This window comes from Coregonus lavaretus (assembly GCF_964263955.1).
Source record: "Coregonus lavaretus genome assembly, chromosome: 19".
Taxonomy (NCBI): domain Eukaryota; kingdom Metazoa; phylum Chordata; class Actinopteri; order Salmoniformes; family Salmonidae; genus Coregonus; species Coregonus lavaretus.
The window spans coordinates 6,893,691-6,914,085 of NC_140006.1; the positions used below are offsets into that span (position 1 = coordinate 6,893,691).

At 42.3% G+C, this 20,395-nt stretch overlaps 1 protein-coding gene across 1 annotated transcript in view; it reads left to right on the top strand.

Moving 5' to 3' along the window:
* Positions 1–20,096, top strand: part of LOC311146888 (unconventional myosin-IXb-like) — a 57,562-nt gene extending 37,466 nt beyond the window's left edge. Inside the window, exons 21-41 of the mRNA XM_084183505.1 lie at positions 196–353; positions 466–783; positions 1,112–1,294; positions 1,708–1,795; positions 3,094–3,300; positions 5,119–5,231; positions 5,372–5,475; positions 6,924–7,105; positions 7,622–7,729; positions 8,131–8,301; positions 8,518–8,556; positions 10,233–10,344; positions 11,243–11,316; positions 11,416–11,608; positions 11,863–11,991; positions 12,282–12,387; positions 12,736–12,867; positions 13,142–13,265; positions 16,073–16,182; positions 16,883–17,011; positions 18,633–20,096. Coding sequence (XP_084039631.1) covers positions 196–353; positions 466–783; positions 1,112–1,294; positions 1,708–1,795; positions 3,094–3,300; positions 5,119–5,231; positions 5,372–5,475; positions 6,924–7,105; positions 7,622–7,729; positions 8,131–8,301; positions 8,518–8,556; positions 10,233–10,344; positions 11,243–11,316; positions 11,416–11,608; positions 11,863–11,991; positions 12,282–12,387; positions 12,736–12,867; positions 13,142–13,265; positions 16,073–16,182; positions 16,883–16,988 — 2,757 coding nt within the window. The 3' untranslated portion in view covers positions 16,989–17,011; positions 18,633–20,096. The remainder of the gene's footprint in view (positions 1–195; positions 354–465; positions 784–1,111; positions 1,295–1,707; positions 1,796–3,093; positions 3,301–5,118; positions 5,232–5,371; positions 5,476–6,923; positions 7,106–7,621; positions 7,730–8,130; positions 8,302–8,517; positions 8,557–10,232; positions 10,345–11,242; positions 11,317–11,415; positions 11,609–11,862; positions 11,992–12,281; positions 12,388–12,735; positions 12,868–13,141; positions 13,266–16,072; positions 16,183–16,882; positions 17,012–18,632) is intronic.
* Positions 20,097–20,395: the final 299 nt, after the last annotated feature.

Here is a 20,395-nt window from a genome sequence, read left to right on the forward strand (position 1 = left end):
ATCACAACAATGTGTACAGGACCTATCCCAGCCCTTGTAAAATCATTTTCAGAGAGCACTGTATAAAAAGTTCTGCCAAGGTTGTGCCTCTGTGTGGTAGGGTAAGATTCATGTATTTTTACAGTGGTGCGGCTACTCTGTCCTAGACAAATTTCCCCTCAGGGACAATAAAGTTGATCTCATCTTCTCCTATAGCGATGTTGGCGGGCGTTCCGGGCGGACAACAAATGCCGTGCGGCCACAGTGATCCAGGCAGCGTGGCGAGGCTCTCAGAAGAGGACAGACTACCTGAGAAAGAGGAACAGCATCAAGAAGATGCAGACACTGATCAGGAACAAACAAGGTCGAAACGGGTACTAAGACTCGTCTTTTTCTAACCTAAAAATGTATAATAAAGTTATACAACTTTGAACTTCAGGGCCCTGAGTTCTTCTGACCAGGACACATTTCTGACCCTACTTCTAGCTCAAAGGCTGAGGGAGAGAAGCCCTCGCCTCCCCAGCTCCCTTCCAAGCCCCAGCCCAAGCCCCAGTCCAAGCCCCAGCCCCTGCCCAAGCTACCACCCAAGCTCCAGACCCAGCACCAGAGAAGCCTGGAGAGGAAGGAGCTGACGAGGCAGCACAGTTTGGAACACAGCCCCAATAGGAGCCCCAAACCAGGCCCAGAGGTTAGCAGACAGGAAGCCACCCAGAGGAACACTGAGTCGGAGAAGAGAGAGGGTAGAGGCTCTCCGCCTCCTCTCAACATACCTCTCTCCCTTCCCCTGGACCCCAAGGCTGGCAGGTACTGTATGATTCTCTCCCATCCCTCACCTCTGTCCTGCTCACCCCATCCTTCACCTCTGACCTATCCACTGTGATAGCTGATGTGTGGTGAGCTTTATGGTGCAGAATGGCTGCCATGGCAGTGGCATCCCCCAGGTGGTTGCTCTCTACATATTGGTAATGGATGAAGTGAGCTCCCAGTCTCCCACCCACCCCAATGCAAATTTTAAAAGAGCTTTTAGCACCTGCTGAAAAATATTCTATGAATCTGTTATTATTCAATGTAAAGTGTTTTGCTGGGTGGAAAAGCACTATATAAATCCAATCCATATTATGTTTTTTAACAGGGACGGAGAAGGGGCGTTAACCAGCCTGTCCCACTACACACGCAACCTGGAGCGCTACTCCCACATGGAGGACATCAAGGAGCATGCAAAGAGGTGGAAGAGCAGGAGGGAGGGAGGACATCCGGAAGACTCCAACCCTGAGATCCAGCGGCCCAGGGATAAACGCATGGAGGGATTGCTGCAGTATGACATATTATGTCATGTTATCATAATGTTATGTCCAGTGGTGTAGTGGAGGGTAAACGCTATTTACGCGCCTTTTTTATTTTGCGCAAGTGTTGACCCACCTTTTGCGGAAAAAGGCATTGAAAGTATAGGGAGCGTTACTTTACTCACCGCGAACGGCAATCAGCCGTTCTTACCTCTATTTTCTTACCTCTACATCACTGGTTATGTCATGTCTTAGTGTTTCTCTCAACCATACATGTTAAGACCCTTCAATGCCCCCTCAATATGATCTCGGATCACTAGGTAGATATACATGAAGTTATCTTTCTTTCCCCATTCTCTGATTTATCTTTCATCAGTATCTTATAGAAATGTCTTGAATTCTAACAAAGAGTTTACAGTTGACATATTTCTCTCTCTTAACTCAGGAACCAATGGAAGTCTATCTCGCTGGACAACGTGTCCAAGTTCAGCTCCTCAGGGTCAGGCTCAGACAGCTCTTCCTCCATTACTGAGGTACTGCTACTCTACTACTGTTCATTCCTACACCGTAGCGATGTACTATTGAGGTATTCTTCTCTCATAATGTCATTATTCCTATTACACTATTACATTATTACGTATCACAGCACATCACTCTGCTACTGAGGTACTGGTCTCTTATACTGTATGTGACTGTCATTAATGTTATTCTATTACACTATTGCCTCATTACATGTCACACACACACAGGTAGCTAAGATGCTATGTGACGTGCTTTGTGAAGTGTTGTTACTGTATGTCCTAACCCCCTGCTAATGCTGTTGACACACATGGATGGATCCCACTCTTCAGCTGGTCAGTAGGCACGAAGCGGGAAAACATTTTAGAACCGGAAAACTAAAATTCAGCAATAGACAATTTAACATTTTACAGAAATGGATCCACTAAACTAGACATGACGTTGGCTGGGACTTAATGCCCAACCTTCGACATAAAGAAAAAAGACTAATAAAGACAAAAATCACCAACTCGTGGTCCTCTGTAGCTCAGCTGGTAGAGCACGGCGCTTGTAACGCCAAGGTAGTGGGTTCGATCCCCGGGACCACCCATACACAAAAAAAATAATATGTATGCACGCATGACTGTAAGTCGCTTTGGATAAAAGCGTCTGCTAAATGGCATATTATTATTATTATTATTAACTCAGACATACATCAATTTCAACAAACATCAATGACATCATACTTGCTCAAACATACATGTTCCCACAGTATCCATACCCATCTTTTTTGTTCTCATAATTAAATGTTTTATTTTATTTTTGTATATTTCTTGGGCTTGTTATACTTTATGCCAATTGTTCTATTTTATCTGTAGCCCACATTTTTTCAATATTTAAATAATAATGCATTTGATTCATCCACTGTCTTAATGATGGAGGATCATTTCCCATTTTTAAAGGGACATTTCAAAAATGTTCAACTTCATATTCATAATCTCCAGCACCACCCCAACATCGACATATGAAGTAAAAGAAAATATAAATTTTCATTTAGGTAAAGGTTTTTTCTAAATGTATTGATGAGTCCAACCCACTGCACCCTCATATGCCATGTCTTTAAATATTCCGATAGACGGATTAAAAGTAAACTTACATTGTACACCTTCTGATAACCAACTTTCTAACTAAGAAAATTCTACATGCTACTGCCTGTTTCAAAATGTATTTTTCCCATTTTGTTCCTACTGAACACAACCCTTGAACAGTGAGGGGTCTCTCAGTCCCTCACCTCACTTCACCAGTGCTTCTTGACCTCTCCTGGCCACCATAGGTCAGGGTGCGCTCCCGCAAGCGGCCCAATCACAAGCGGAGGTTAGCCTACGCCCGCAGCGGGCTGATGTTTAACCTTAAGAGTTCCTTGGAGAGCGAATTTTGGACCTTCCCCCTCCCCCCCATGAGCCCCCCACCGGGGGTCAGTGGCATGGGCCAGTCCGGCCAATCAGAGGTTAACTTCCGTCCACGCAAACCTGAGGTCCAGGTACCAACCGGCCTGAATATGGAAAACTACTACGGGCCCTGGCACTGCACGCTGAATTACTCTCTTGCTGTGCATGCACTGCAGGCTTTGTGTATGTTAAGACAGGATCTCATCTCACCTCGTCTCACAGTCCCCAGCTGGATGGGTCTGCAATGTTCTACAGTGTTCTGCGGGGTCTATAGACTGGCTTCTCTTCTTCAGGCCTGGGAAAGACCCAGAAAACAGAGCTAGTCACAACCATGGACCATCCTCTGCCACCTAAACACAGTGGCTGGATGGCTCTCTGGCTGCTGCAGCTTGTTTCTGACCTTTTTTGTCACAATGTTTAGACAACACCATCATCAAAACCATGTACAGTTCACATCCCATTGATAGAAGTTCAATGTTATGGCAGTAGTAATGGGACTAGTTCCACAGTTGTCCTTGTGTGTATCCCCTCTTGGTAGAGAGAGAATAGTTTTTTTGTTCTACAAACTATAGCCTCTCATAACACATGGGTCCGTGCCAATCAAGATACACAACGATAACTAATATTGTAGTCTGTGATGTTCATTGCTGCGCTCAATTGGCTACAGCAAAAAAGGTCATAGGTCAGGCAGAGGTTAGGCTCATGATGCTGCTGAAGGTGTAAACATGGGTTAAGAGGGAGTTTCCACCATATTCCTTTATCCCAGTCCATTCCTTTGACATCCATGTGGGGAGTCTACTGTAAGAGCACACTCTTCAGGGAGAAGGAAGGTGGAGAGACTGAACTCGGCTATGGGTGTGGTGGCTGCAAGCAGACAGGCGCTCCTGCTGGGGAATGGGGACTAACCAATGATTTATACAAACCCTTGATTGATGATGCTATGTATTGGTCAATGATAGGCTTTGAAGCCACCGGCCGCCATATTGGTACTCCTCAGAAGGTGCAGTACTCTACAGTATTTCAATCAAATGTTTCAAGGACAAAATACATGTATTTAGGTATTTATTTGTTGTAGTGGGGACAGTAACATTAGTACTTTCCAAAAAATTATACTTAAAGGAATATGTTTTATAGTTTATTTTTATGTTCATTTGACATAATATAATTTTAAAGAATGCTTTAAAGCTAGAATCCGCAGTTAAAACAATAAAAAAGCGGAGGGATGGGCCTGGAGAATTCATAGACAACTCAAATTCATAGACAGAGCTATGGATGCAACGACTGGCCATCCATGTGGTAAAAAAAATAGTGTTTTGAGGATGTACAGTTTGTTTACATGTACGTTGTATACAAACATTGAAGTAAAAAAAGCTTATGTTGGATTCTGATGGGGTACGACAGTTGAACTAAGCTCATGAGGCATTTATAAGGTATATTCTTCAAGAATCAATAGGTATATATCATTAATTTATAAGTCCAAAAATGTATGTAGCAACTAAGGATTCTAGCTTTAAGTTGTCTGTAATAGAATATACTTCTCAAAAAACGAATGTAGACATTAAAGGCATTTCTATAGCTTCCAAAATATTTTTTACAATGGAGGAGCACAAATATGGCTGTGCAGTGGCTTCAAAACATCACCCCCTATCTGTTATCTAGGGTATATATCATTGGAACTAACTAACTGGTGTGGCTGGGCCTGGGAGTTTTGTGCTAGTGCTAGTGCTACACCTACAGACACTGTGGAAGGGCATGACATCTCTGTTCATCAATATTTTCATACTTTCTAGGCCCCATCATTCCCTACATGTTACCGGTTAATAATGATGCATCTGATTTGCCCCCAGCATGGTTGTTGTCTCATGTCATATAATCTTTGATGTTCAGTAATTGTTTTATCTCTGTTTCAGAAATCTTCAGATATTACCACGGATGTGGGACGGTTCAGCCTCCCAGCCATGAAGACAAATGAGAGCTCAATCATCAAAGACTACAGCCAATCCCAGCCGACCACACCTGAGAAGTAAAGGCCATTCAGCCAACCGGGACACGGGAGGCTGTAAACCATAATTGATTAGTTTTTTTAGTTATTTCCTGTATATTGAATGGAGATGATACTATGTTCTTTGTCATGGTTAAATGTTAACCCTTTGTGTTCCACAGGCTTGGCTTTTTCAGTAAGATTATGAAGAAATGGCCCAATAAAGACTCTCAGCCACCTGAGTATGGGAAGCTGACTAATGAGAATATACAATCTGAAAAAGGAGGTAGTAGTCCCGCAAACTGCTCACTGTGCTTTCCATCTTTAGGGCTCTATTTTCGGTAAACATAAAGGTGGCGCTAGTGTCAAACGCAATTTTACCTGTCTTATATCAGCTCGCTTTCGCTCAGATGGACGGGGTGGAAATATTTGAGGTGTGTCCTTAAAAATATGATCCAAGGTGCTAATTTCAGGCAGCGCTGATAGGGATATTTAAGACCAACCAAAAGTTGGTTTTAGCGGTAACGCAGTTGGTTATGGCATGAATTTTGACAGCGGAAACTCAGCCTATCCAGCTGTGACGCACACTGCCCATATGCGCATGGAGCAAGAGTAGACTAATGTTCATATTTAGAACCAAAAACCTAATGTTTTTTCCCATTTCGTTTTATTTGATGAAAAGCCAAGCATAGCCTCCCCTCTCAATTATTTTTTGATTTTTTTTGTCTGCCGAATGCAATCGCGAAGTAGTCAAGACTGTTGATAAAGGTTTTAACTCCTGAGACCGCTTGGAAATAAATCTTAATCACCAAAGCTTTATTAAAATATCAAGTTTGAGAGGAGTAAAACAGTGAGCTGACATTAACCTTTTTATCTATTCATTGTAGGCAAGCCCACATTATTTTAGTCATGCAGGTCCCGTTTTGGATGTGCGTAAAACCCTCCATAGTCTGTGTTGTTTTAATATTATATGCCCAAAGGGAGAAATGATGGTACCTGTAAGTGTGACATAGCCTATTTAAAACAAGTTGTTGTTTTGTTTAGAATTTGATTAGAATTATTCGTTACCTTTTTAGGCCTTATCAATAATGAATTTAATCTTGCTTTTTTTTGGCATGTCCATGCTCAGCCATAAGGCAATTTACAGTAGGCCTAGCCCCTATATCAGAGTGAATGCTATTGAAGCCATGCAATTACTTAGAACAATGTGGACTGAAAATGGGTTCAAGTTTAGCAAAGATGGGATAGGTCTACATTTAGTTTCTGTTAGCCATTTAACAAACTATAACGGACTTACATTGAAATTGGAGTTGATTCCAAGGCAATACATAAAAGATTGTAAATACACAACCTGAAGCAAGAACATATTTCGCCATGGAGCATGTTCTGATTGGCCAGTGAGTGGCCAAGCCTCGACACACCCACAACTTGTTTATTCATCAAAACCCAGCCCTTTCACGCCAACGCCAGCAAGTGCGCCGATAATTGTGATAGTGAAAATAGCAAAAATATTTCTGACACACCCCTGAACATATAGCGCTACCGCCTGCTTTTAGATTTACCATTGCGTTAGTTTTGTTAAAATAGAGCCCTATTACTGTGCTATGATGAAACAATTTTAGTGCTTTGAAATCGTGTGTCTCTTCTTTACTACCATCTAGTGGTCAATGGTATAATCTCAACCACGTGTCCCCTCTATCTAAAAGCACACACATATCCTTCCCTCACCTACAGCCATCTCTGCCTCCTCCCCGTACTCCTACTCCTTGTCGAGCGAGGGCAGCGGGCGGCGTCGTAACCCCACCGTCGGGATCAGCAGAGCCACTCGAGTCTCTGAGCAGTGGAATGCTTCTCTGGAACGGGAGATCACTGACACCAACGAGCTCCGACACCTGGACGAGTTCCTGGGGAACCAGGTGGGATACCGGTCTCGCACTCACCTGTCTCACTCACCTGGCATTCACCGCAGACTTAGGAGTTAGCCCTATTGCAACTGCATATTGTTTTATAAAAAATCTGAGAGTATTGTAAATACAAAGGAACAAACCGGGGATATCTTAGTATTGTATAGCCTATTGGTTTATTAGGATGTGTTTTAGTCAACTTTAAAGTCTTCAAAGTTTTTCAAGAGCAGTTATTGACTGACTAAGATCGCCCAGTCATTCATTCACCATCTCTCTCTATCACTCATAGACACACTCACATGTGTACTAATAACACTGAGACATGGCGCCATAGGCATCCACAGAGTTGGTGCACTAACTCTTTCCTTCACGTGCTTTGTTACTCGCATGTTCATGCACTGCATCTTTAGAACATACCGACTGTTACCAGTTCTTGTCAGAGGATCTGAACACAGTCTGCCCCGAATGATAGATAATGAGAGATAATGTAGAGATACATGTAACTTCTCACACCCACCATCACTCCAGGTAAATGAGCTGCGTACAAGGGCAAAGGAGCTGTCAGCGACAGAGAGCATCTTTCTCACAGCCACCATGCAGTTCAGAGAGACCATCAAGGGCATGTACTCCGTCTCGGTGAGTATACAAGTCTATCCACCGGACTGACCTGGGCACCTTGAACAGAGATTTGTTTTATGGAGCTCTAGGTATTTTGATAAGGAACTATGCATGGGGGTAATTAACCAAGTTTGAAAGGGTGTCTTGAAACTGGTTTTAAAATAGATTGGCATTCACTGCCTGAGAAGGATGCCAAATCAATAGTATATAGGGCTTGGTTAGGGCCAGGAGTACACACGATAAGTGCTTTATAAAGCACTTTGGAGCAGCAAATACTGTGTACAGGTTTTTATTTCTTTATTCTCAGTGTTTCTTGGCACAGCACCGGTGTAAAGATTTGGGATGTGCTGTACTGTACATCATATCACCCCCACACTCTTCATTAACCCTGTCCTCTCCCCTGTGTCCTCTCCCAACAGAAGCCCCACATCAGCTACAAGGGCTTGTTGAAGGGCTACCAGAACCGGGTGTCCAGTCTTGCCGAAGCCAAGCAGCAGACTGAGGTCAAGTCGGTGGTCAACTTGTTCCAGTCCGTCCTGGATGGCTTCATACGGGGAGAGATCAAACGAGCGGAGGCTGGGCCGGTCAAGGTAGTTCTGAATGGTCAGACAAACGCACACTAACACACATAGAAAGATATATGCGCACACATATACACACACACGCTCGCAACACAGTTTGGTTTTTTACATTTGTTTTTGAGCAGTATACACTTTTGAAAGTTTAAAAGAGCGGTATGTGTAATTTTAAGAGGTTCACAGATGTGCAATTGTTCTACGTCTGATCTACTTTTCAATGTGTTGCAGACCCTGAAAAAGACAAAGAGAGGGAAAAAGAGCAAATGTGTAAGTTAAATTGTCTGATGATAACCTCCTGAATAGCACTGTCTAAGTAAACCCAGATTAATGGTCCAGGGGCCTCATTTATTAATCGTGCATACATTTCTCACTAAATTCTGGCATGTGGAGATTCTAGGATTTACATGCACAACAAATTATTGGAATTTAGCAAACTGTCGCACGCAGTTGTTTTATTCCATATATATACACACGTTTTCATTGATAAATCAGAGCCATACTATATTTCTAGCAGTGGTGTAGAAATACTTGAAAGTACTACTTAAGTAGTTTTTTTGAGTATCTGTACTTTACTTTTTATATTTTTGCCAACTTTTACTTTTACTTCACTACATTCCTGAAGAAAATTATTTACTTTTTACCCCATACATTTTCCCTGACACCCAAAAGTGCTTATTACATTTTCAATGCTTGCAGGACAGGAAAATTGTCAAATTCACACACTTATCAAGAGAACATCCCTGGTCATCCCTACTGCCTCTGATCTGGCGGACTCACTAAACACAAATGCTTTATTTGTAAATGGCGTCTGACTGTTGGAGTGTGCCCCTGGCTATCCATAAATAAAAACAAGAAAATTGTGCCATCTGGTTGCTTAATATAATGAATTTGAAATGATTAATACTTTTACTTTTGATACTTAAGTATTTTTTAAACCAAATACTTTTAGATTTTTACTCAAGTAGTATTTTAATGGGTGACTTTCACTTTTACTTGAGTCATTTTCTATTAAGGTATCTTTACTTACTCAATTATGACAATTTAGTACTTTTTCCACCACTGATTTATACACTCGTGAACAAGCGTTACAACCCTGCCTGGAAAACGCCCTCCATTCACCTTTTATGGTAACAAAAACTCCCTCATTTGCTGAATGATTTGGAGATGTTGGAACAGGGCCATGACAGTTTAAAAGAAAGCGCAATGGCAATTTTGATCACATTTCTGTAGAGGTGTGGCCAGAATGTTTTGACCTTTTGCAGGGACTTTTTTAAACAAAAAATAAATGCCGCCTATAGCAAGTGCATTCTGAAAGATGGATTGTCTATTGAACAATTTAAAAGTAAATGCTGCTCACACTTCTATGAAAAATACGAATTGTTGTTCAATATTTTGTTAATCAATACATGATTGTGTTTCTATCTCCTGCCTTAGTATAGGCTCTGAGATTAAATAGGCTATTATGTCACGCTCCTATCGCACAGCAATACTGTAGCCTACCCATACTGCTAACGGTCTATTTACCTTCGAGCATGGTTGGCTATTGAATGAGCAATGGATAAATGGTAGCCTAATATTTATTGTGGAGTGGGAATAAACCAGTCATGTCAGAAAAGGAGAGACATGCATTGCAATATGATTATGATTTAGGCCTATATAATAAAAGTAAAATAAATATATTAGGCGACATGCTGCTATGCGATTATCTTACCAACGGCAAATTCATCTGTTTTATCATTAGCGCTACATTTTAATGTTTTTATTAGCCTACTGTTATTATAACTCCTGTACATCAAAAACCACAATTTCCCCCAAAGAACAATATTTGCTTCCAATACAGTTGATCAACCATTTGAAGTTGTTCGTACGCAAGGTCTGAGATTTGCGTGGAGATACGCACACTTGTTATTCTCCCTATCTGATGTGTGTTATACTGTTTCAAGCCCAACAGCCCTCTAGATCACATGTTCAGCACGTACCAGGTGAACATCATGCAGTCCTGTGACCTGTGTGGTTCCTACATCTGGGGCATGGAGAAGGCCTACATGTGCAGCGGTGAGTAGCCTACAGATAACACTCTCTGTTGTTCACCATCTTAGAACATAAAATTAGAACATAGAAGAACCAGTTTATTAGGTACACCCATCTAGTACCGGGTCAGACCCCGCTCTTTGCCTCCAGAACAGCCTGGATTCTTCGGGGCATGGATTACAAGGTTTCGGAAACGTTTGTTGCTCAATTGGTATCAAGGGACCTAACATGTGCCAGGAAAACATTCCCCACACCAGTACTCCACCGCCACCAGCCTGTACCATTGACACCAGGCAGAATGGGTCCATGGACTCATGCTGCTTACGCCAAATCCTGACTCTGTTATAAGCATGACGCAACAGCATTCGTCAGACCAGGCAATGTTTTTCCACTCCTCAGTTGTCAAGTGTTGGTGATCGCGTGCTCTCTGTCCTGGCACCCCAATGGTAGAAGCAGCTTCCTCCTGAAACTAGGACAACAGAGTCCCTGCCCATCTTCCGAAAACATCTGAAACCCTACCTCTTCAAACTGTATTTCAATAATCACCCCGGTTCTATATTAAAATCAACTTCTGCACCTGTTTCCTGACTCCCGGCGTATACATTACAATATGACCGCATTTTCATGAATTTTATGATATAATCGTCAAGCCCATTCAAAAGACCAGGGACATGAACATGGAATTATGCCGTAGGAAAGTGTCACTTGCATGTGTATTGCCAAAGTATACTTTGTTTTAACCAATTGGGCATTGAGATATTGTGACAAAGGTGGAAGAAAAATATAAGAAAAAATAAGATTTCCAGTCAAAACAATAGATTAGCTTGCAGCTTCGCTGTCATCACCCCGAATTAGAACATCAGAACAGACTCCACATTTCTTCTTACTATTTTGTTCTTGTCTCCCCTGTTTGGTCGTTTAGCTTGCAAATTGATATGTCACAAGAAATGCCTCTCCAAAATCATCAACGCTTGCTCAACACGATGCGCCAGGCTGGTAAGCAGCACTACAGTGGTCAAGTGTTTTTAAAGTTTACCAAGTAAAGTTTGTCTGGACTATTGTTTGATCCAGTGTACGTCTATGTCTGTGTGTTAGAACGATGGGGTACCTGGCCATCTGCACTTTGGGGTACAGGTGTGTGTTCTGACCAGTAAGACCTACCCAATCCCAATGGTGGTACAGATGATGCTGGAGCATGTGGAGCTGAACGGTCTGTACACAGAGGGCATCTACCGCAAGTCTGGCTCTGCCTGCCACGCCAGGGAACTGCACCAGCTACTGGGGACCAGTAAGACCTCTACCTTAACCCTGAATGTCCTTTTGGTTTAGTACAATCAACAAAACCTTTTTTTATTGTATTCAACTGTACTAATTGTTGGTCAATCAATAAAGGCACTACATTCACACACTATAGTAGTATACTGGTAATTGCAGCATTTACCACAAAGTAATGTTTGTTTTTCAATTCTACATTCATCAATTTATTAGTAAAATGTTTATCACAAAAAAAAACTAACACAAGACAAATGTATTTGTTGTCAGACCCAGAGAGGGTAGCTCTTGAGAACTACTCCATCCACACGGTGACAGGTCTGATGAAACGCTGGCTCAGAGAGCTGCCTGAGCCCCTCCTTACCTTCAGCCTCTACAACGACTTCCTGCTTGCTGTGGGTGAGTCTGTCTGGTGGGCTGTGTTCAGTAGGGCACAACGTAGCAAAAAAAAAAAAAAAAGAGTTGTTATGTGAAGTTCAAGAAGTATCTTTCCATTTGTGTTTTTCATTAAGAGAGATGCCGGAGAAATCAATTTCAAATACTTGAAGTACACTGGATTTAGCTTGCCAAATACACTGGATTCAATAGAATAGTCCTTCGTCCACCCTGCACGCCAATCAAGCTAAATTAGGCACCTGAAGTACTTTAGTAGTATGTCAAAGTATTTGACACTGTCATTTCATGTGCAGAGTTGCCAGAGCAATCTGAACAGCTACGTGCGGTCTACCAGAAACTGGACGAGCTCCCCCCTGCTAACTTCAACACTCTGGAGAGGCTGGTCTTTCACCTGGTCAGGTAGGTAGCAGCAGAGAGATGGATCCGTTTTATCTCTATGGGTATAATGGTCTTTCTACTTATCACTCGTTTTCACATCACTCAATAACCTGTACAATACGTCGCCATTCATGTTGGCTGATTTATGTTGACTGATAGTAGCAATCCTCCATCTTCCATACAAAGGCTTTCATGCTATGCTTTGGGCCTTGAGTTTTTCCTTAGGTCCCTGAGTGTTTCCTAATCACACTTGACCAGGAAAAACTCTGTGCCCTGATTATGCCACATGACAGGTTAACCATGTTACAGTATGTATTTGGATGATAATAGACCTGTTGTGTCAGACTGATGGATATTTCCTTCCTCTAGAGTGGCAAAGGAGGAAGAGCACAACCGGATGTCCGCTAACTCCCTGGCCATAGTGTTTGCCCCCTGCATCCTGCGAACCCCTGACACCACAGACCCTTTCCTCGGCATGAAGGACATCTCCAAGACAACCACGTGAGACAACATTACTACTACTACTACTAATGTAGTATTGTAATCAGAGAGGGCTGATGTAGTTATTTTAGGGTGTTTTTTTAACACATTTTATTGTTAGTGGCATCCTAATGTGAGAAACACCTGTAACTCACTTTAATGTACAGCCAATGCACTGATGTGATGTTTGCACTTAAGTTGTAGTTACAGGTGCATATCTCAAGTTAAGATGTAGTCCTTAGTAAGCATTCTTGTTGTAAGAAGACCTAACCCCTGTCCTTTCCTCTCCCCCCAGGTGTGTGGAGATCCTGATCTCAGAACAGTTTAGACGGTACACTGAGAAGATGCAGGAGATCACAGAGCTGGAGTTCGCTGAGGCCCTGGCCGTCAACCAGCTGAAGCTCAAGAGACAGAACACTGTAAGTACATTACAATAGTACAGGACCTTTTTTATTTATATTATTCGTATTTTAAATGTATGTAGTTCTGTTCTTGTCTATTAATCTTCTGTATTATGTCATGTTTTGTGTGGTCCCCAGTAAAAGTAGCTGCTGCATTAGCAACAGCTAAAAGGGATCCTAATAATAAAATAACAAATGACTGTCACTACCGTTTCACACTGTAGAAATAACAATGTAAGAACATTACTGTCACTACCATGTCACACTGTAGCCATAAACTGTAAGAACATTACTGTCACTACCATGTCACACTGTAGACATAACACTGGAAGAACGCTGTTGTTCCAGCATAACATTGCTTTGATATCACATTGTATGGTGATCAATTGGGTTGCAAAATTCTGAAAACGTTTCCAGGTTTCTGAGAAATCGTCCGGGAAAAACAAGGGAGCTTGGGGAAAGCTGGAATTTTGCAACCCTAGATCAATGACATGTTTACAACATACTTTATAAGCTTGATATACACTGAGTATACAAAACATTAAGGACACCCGCTCTTTCCATGACAGACTGACCAGTTGAATCCAAGTGAAAGCTATGATCCCTTATTGATGTCACCTGTTAAATCCACTTCAATCGGTGTAGTTGAAGTGGAGGAGACAGGTTAAAGAAGGATTTTTAAGCCTTGAGACAATTGAGACATGGATTGTGTAAGTGTGCCATTCAGAGGGTGAATGGGCAAGACAAAATATATAAGTGCCTTTGAACGGGGTATGGTAGTAGGTGCCAGGCGCACCGGTTTGTGTCAGGAACTGCAACGCTGCTGGGTTTTTCATGCTCAACAGTTTTCCGTGTGTATCAAGAATGGTCCACCACCCAAAGGACAGTCCAGCCAACTTGACACATCTGTGGGAAGCATTGGAGTCAACATGGGCCAGCATCCCTGTGGAACACTTTCGACACCTTGTAGAGTCCATTCCCCGAAGAATTTAGGCTGTTCTGAGGGCAAAAGGGGGAGGGGTGCAACTCAATATTAGGGAGGTGTTCCTAATGTTTGGTATACTCTGTGTGTAATACATCTGAGAATATGGATCACTGTGGGATCCAATTTCCATTCCCACTGGGAATTTCACTTTGGGAATACGGTTCCCACGTTCCCCAAAAAGAGTTTGTCTTCTTGTCTGGTGCCTGTTATATTGACACATATACTATATACAGTGGGGAAAAAAGGTTTTAGTCAGCCGCCAATTGTGCAAGTTCTCCCACTTAAAAAGATGAGAGAGGCCTGTAATTTTCATCATAGGTACACGTCAACTATGACAGACAATATGAGAAATTTTTTTCCAGAAAATCAAATTGTAGGATTTTTAATGAATTTATTTGCAAATGATGGTGGAAAATAAGTATTTGGTCAATAACAAAAGTTTCTCAATACTTTGTTATATACCCTTTGTTGGCAATGACACAGGTCAAACGTTTTCTGTAAGTCTTCACAAGGTTTTCACACACTGTTGCTGGTATTTTGGCCCATTCCTCCATGCAGATCTCCTCTAGAGCAGTGATGTTTTGGGGCTGTCACTGGGCAACACAGACTTTCAACTCCCTCCAAAGATTTTCTATGGGATTGAGATATGGAGACTGGCTAGGCCACTCCAGGACCTTGAAATGCTTCTTACGAAGCCACTCCTTCGTTGCCCGGGCGGTGTGTTTGGGATTATTGTCATGCTGAAAGACCCAGCCACGTGTCATCTTCAATGCCCTTGCTGATGGAAGGAGGTTTTCACTCAAAATCTCACGATACATGGCCCCATTCATTCTTTCCTTTACACGGATCAGTCGTCCTGGTCCCTTTGCAGAAAAACAGCCCCAAAGCATGATGTTTCCACCCCCATGCTTCACAGTAGGTATGGTGTTCTTTGGATGCAACTCAGCATTCTTTGTCCTCCAAACACAACGAGTTGAGTTTTTACCAAAAAGTTATATTTTGGTGTCATCTGACCATATGACATTCTCCCAATCCTCTTCTGGATCATCCAAATGCACTCTAGCAAACTTCAGACGGGCCTGGACATGTACTGGCTTAAGCAGGGGGACACGTCTGACACTGCAGGATTTGAGTCCCTGGCGGCGCAGTGTGTTACTGATGGTAGGCTTGTTACTTTGGTCCCAGCTCTCTGCAGGTCATTCACTAGGTCCCCCCGTGTGGTTCTGGGATTTTTGCTCACCGTTCTTGTGATCATTTTGACCCCACTGGGTGAGATCTTGCGTGGAGCCCCAGACCGAGGGAGATTATCAGTGGTCTTGTATGTCTTCCATTTCTTAATAATTGCTCCCACAGTAGATTTTTTCAAACCAAGCTGCTTACCTATTGCAGATTCAGTCTTCCCAGCCTGGTGCAGGTCTACAATTTAGTTTCTGGTGTCCTTTGACAGCTCTTTGGTCTTGGCCATAGTGGAGTTTGGAGTGTGACTGTTTGAGGTTGTGGACAGGTGTCTTTTATACTGATAACAAGTTCAAACAGGTGCCATTAATACAGGTAACGAGTGGAGGACAGAGGAGCCTCTTAAAGAAGAAGTTACAGGTCTGTGAGAGCCAGAAATCTTGCTTGTTTGAAGTTGACCAAATACTTATTTTCCACCATAATTTGCAAATAAATTCATAAAAAATCCTACAATGTGAGTTTCTGGATTTTTTTTTCTCATTTTGTCTGTCATAGTTGACGTGTACATATGATGAAAATTACAGGCCTCTCTCATCTTTTTAAGTGGGAGAACTTGCACAATTGGTGGCTGACTAAATACTTTTTTTCCCCACTGTATCTGCAGATCTTAGAGAAACCTTCATCAGAGCTGGACGTACCTCAAATGGACAATCTTAACCCGTCGGAGTCAGAGAGGACCCTCATCGAGAGGATCAAATCCATCAAACAGGAGAAGTGAGTATAGAGACAGACTCCTCTAGTTCACTGTTATGTGGTGCAAAATATTGTTCTAGCCCGGCACTAACAGAACTGACTGAACTAATCACCAATGAATCACATGTGTTAAAGAGGAACGCTAACTCAGTAGAAGCTGTCAGTGTGTTAGAGGCAGTGTAGTAAAAAAATATATATATATTTTCACATGAGGTCGAAATAACAATCTGAAAGGGAAAATGATGATAATGCCCTTTTTGTGTAAGAGCTGTTTATTTATTTTTATGCCTGGAATTTCAGCCTGTTCAGGTGGGATGGATTTTTTTGCCCAGATCATGACATCACAATCTGATCTAATTACTCTGACGAATGACCAGTCATCTTTTATTTGCATATGTATCCTCCTACTTTCAAGGGGTAAGCGGTGCATGCACCATATACCATACAGCTCAGCTCAGTGTTTCACAATACATTCCTGGACCTTTTGAGGGGTGCACCATTTTGTTAAAGCCCAGCACTAACTCACTTGATTCAAATAATCACTGAGCCCTTGGTTAGTTGAATCAGATGTGTTATAGTGCTGGACTAGAACAAAAAGGAGCAGTCCCAGAAATGTATTCAGAGACACTGTCTTAGTGGTACAATAGATGCTCTTGGCTTTTGCCTCAGCACCATATACTGTTTGTTACCTGTGTTAATGGGTTCCTGTGTGTGTTTGCAGGGAGGAGCTGGCGTGCAGGTTGCCAGAGTTGGAGCAGGAGAACTTTGACGACTCAGAGTCCAGATTGTCGTTGTCTGTCAGCTCAGAGAGCCTGTGTGTAGGATAGAGTGAGGAGCCTAGACACATAAGGTCAGTAGAGAGGTACAGTAGGCCTTCACCATCCTCACTTCAATTCTTTTCAACTGTTTGTTTTCGGTAACACATTATTTTACAGCCCAGGTAGTTACTTAGAAATGACTTAAGAAAACAAGAAAAACCGAATAATTGCGTTGTGATTGCACTTCTATGAGATTCTTATGCCAGGCTGTAACACAAAGTCTTGTTTTCTACCACTGGTGCACTGGAAGTAGCATGGTTGACATATCCGTTTGTGTTTTACCCAACTCCTGCTAGCGACTCCTGGCTATATTAGGGGAGAGATTTGAAGAAACAAGTGGTGGATTCCCTGTTAAGATGCCACCTTCTACAGTAGCTAGTTGTAAAGTCGGTCTGCATACATTTAGCACCAGTTTTGTGTAACCAGGTACGTGATTTACCGGTTACAGTGGTATTTCAGGGTGTGTGCTTGCTCAATCTACTGTATTTTCTGCTTTGTTCATTTCTGACTGACTTTTTGTATTAGTATCACGAGCAGCCCGATTATCAGCCAGTCCCTGTTGTACAAGTGTTACGAAACCGATTAACTAGCCTGCTAATATTGTTCCTTTCGCTAAGTTTAGGGGTCTTAGGCCTAGTTAACTGGTCTGTAACCTGATTTAAAGTCCTACTCCAATCTCCTTTTCACCTCATTTAACCCCTGATTTGCTTAACAAAAGGTCAATAGGTGGTCCAGGTGCCTCATGACATGGCACAAGTGGGGAGGTGGGCCTTTTCGTCTTTTGTTCTCTATTGCTCCTCTATTGTTCCTCAAGCAAGGGGGAGGCCGATGACATCAGCGGGCACCATCAGACCAACTCTTTGAAGTTTGCAGTTGTATAATAAAACACAATTTTGCTCAAAACATATTTATACTTGGGATATCGCTTTTCAACAGGAGTTGAAGTTCAAAAATCACCGGAGGACGATGAGAAATCAGCATATGAGGACTGTGTTGTATGTACATGTGCCCAGGAGACAACAAACTTAACAGGATCATGGGCCAGCTCCGTCATGACCTTTTGGTTGGCCAGTCCAAGCAAATTATTGTTTGTTGTTCGAAAGGGTGACCGAAAAATGAACTATATACAAAAAGAAAACTACAAGGAGGCATGCCTAAACTAAAGAGGTTAACTACCACAAAACAACACCAAACACTGGCAGGCCGAGAGGCCTCTGGTCACAGATAGCCAATCCACTGATTGCTCGCACATGTGGATTTATCAAGGCTTCCTGGCAGAGCACAGCCCCTACCCGGTTGGTGCTGCCACCTGGGGATGGAGTGTGGAAGTGTGTCATGGTAGTGTGTTGCCTAACTGTGTGCTAACACTAAATTACCCCCCATATCATAACACTAATCTGGTCCTAGATCTGTATGCGCTTTAGCCAACTAGTCTTCTGTAGCTCAGTTGGTAGAGCATTGTGCTTGCAACTCCAGGATAGTGGGTTTTCGATTCCCGGGACCGCCTATATGTATAATATTATATTAACTCCTCTGACTATAATTGTCATGCCCAGCACAAATAGATCTGGGACCAGCTACTATTTGACTAATCCAGAGTGTCTCTACCAGGCTGTCTACTATTAGACTAATCCAGACTCTTGTCTCCACCAGGCAGAGTGAACCTGTTGTGGAGGAGCCAGAGGCAGGAGTGCCCTCCTAAGCCTGCTGACCTGGCCCAAAGAACTACAGCTACAGGCCCCAGAGACCAACCAGATGGACAGAACCCCCAGCCCAATACCAAGGCAAGGAGCAGGTACTTCTCAGACCTGGACGGCCCCTTCATAGATGAGGAGGACTAGCCTGGGTGCCAGTCTGTTTTTGCTCCATATTGAATTGTCATTCCAAACATGGCTTGGCAATGACAGCAGTGGAGTTGGAAAGAGCACAAACAGATCTGGGACCAGGCTAGAGGACATCTATTATGGGGCCACATTGTCCTCCGACAGGTGGCATCACTACTACACAACCCTAGTCCTTCGACTGATAGAGCGGATGTAAGACATTGAGCCAAGGCACAACACAGAAGCAATAGAAATAGTATTATACAGTCTATACGTACAGTGCCTGCAGAAAGTATTTACACACCTTTACTTTTTCCACATTTTGTTCTGTTACAGCCTGAATTTAAAATTGATTAAATGTAGATTTTTTTTGTCACTGGCCTACACACAATACCCCATAAAGTGAAGTTATATTTTTTGAAATTTGTACAAATTAATTAAAAATGAAAATCTGAAATGTCTTGAGTCAATAAGATTTCAACCCCTTTGTTTTGGCAAGCCTAAATAAGTTCAGGAGTAAAAATGTGCTTAACAAGTCACATAATACGTTTCATGGGCCCACCAGTGTTAAACATGATTTTTGAATGACTACATCATCTCTGTACCCCACATATTCAATTATCTGTAAGGTCCCTCAGTCGAGCAGTGAATTTCAAACACAGATTCAACCACAAAGATCAGGGAGGTTTTCCAATGCCTCGCAAAGAAGGGCACCTATTGGTAGATGTGTAAAAAAATAAAAAGAAGCTGACATTGAATATGCCGTTGAGCATGGTGAAGTTATTAATTACACTTTGGATGGTGTATCAATACACCCAGTCACTACAATGATACAGCCGTCCTTCCTAACTCAGTCACCGGAGAGGGAAGAAACCGCTCAGGGATTTCACCATGAGGACAATGGTGACTTTATAACAGTTACAGAGTTTAATGGCTGTGATAGACGAAAACTGAGGATGGATCAACAACATTGTAGTTACTCCACAATACTCACCTAATTGACAGAGTGAAAAGAAGGAAGCCTGTACAGAATACAAATATTCCAAAACATGCATGCTGTTTGCAATAAGGGACTAAAGTAATACTGCAAAAAATGTAGCAAAGCAATTAACCCTTTGTATTCAGGATAAAAAGTTATGTTTATGGAAAATCCAATACAACACATTACTGAGTACCACTTTCCATATTGTCAAGCATAGTGGTGGCTGCATCATGTTATGGGTATGCTTGTAATCGTTAAGGACTGGGGGGGTTTTCAAGATAAAAAAGAAGCAGAATAGAGCTAAGCACAGACAAAATCCTAGAGGAAAACCTGGTTCAGTCTGCTTTCCAACAGACACTGGGAGACAAATTCACCTTTCAGCAGGACAATAACCTGAAACACAAGGCCAAATATACACTGGAGTCGCTTACCAAGAAAACAGTGAATGTTCCTAAGTGGCCGAGTTAGTTTTGACTTAAATCTATGGCAAGACCTTAAAATGGTTATCTAGCGATGATCAACAACCAATTTAACAGGGCTTGAAGAATTTTGAAAAGAATAATGGGCAAATGTGTGGAAAGCTCTTAGAGACTTACCCAGAAAGACTCACA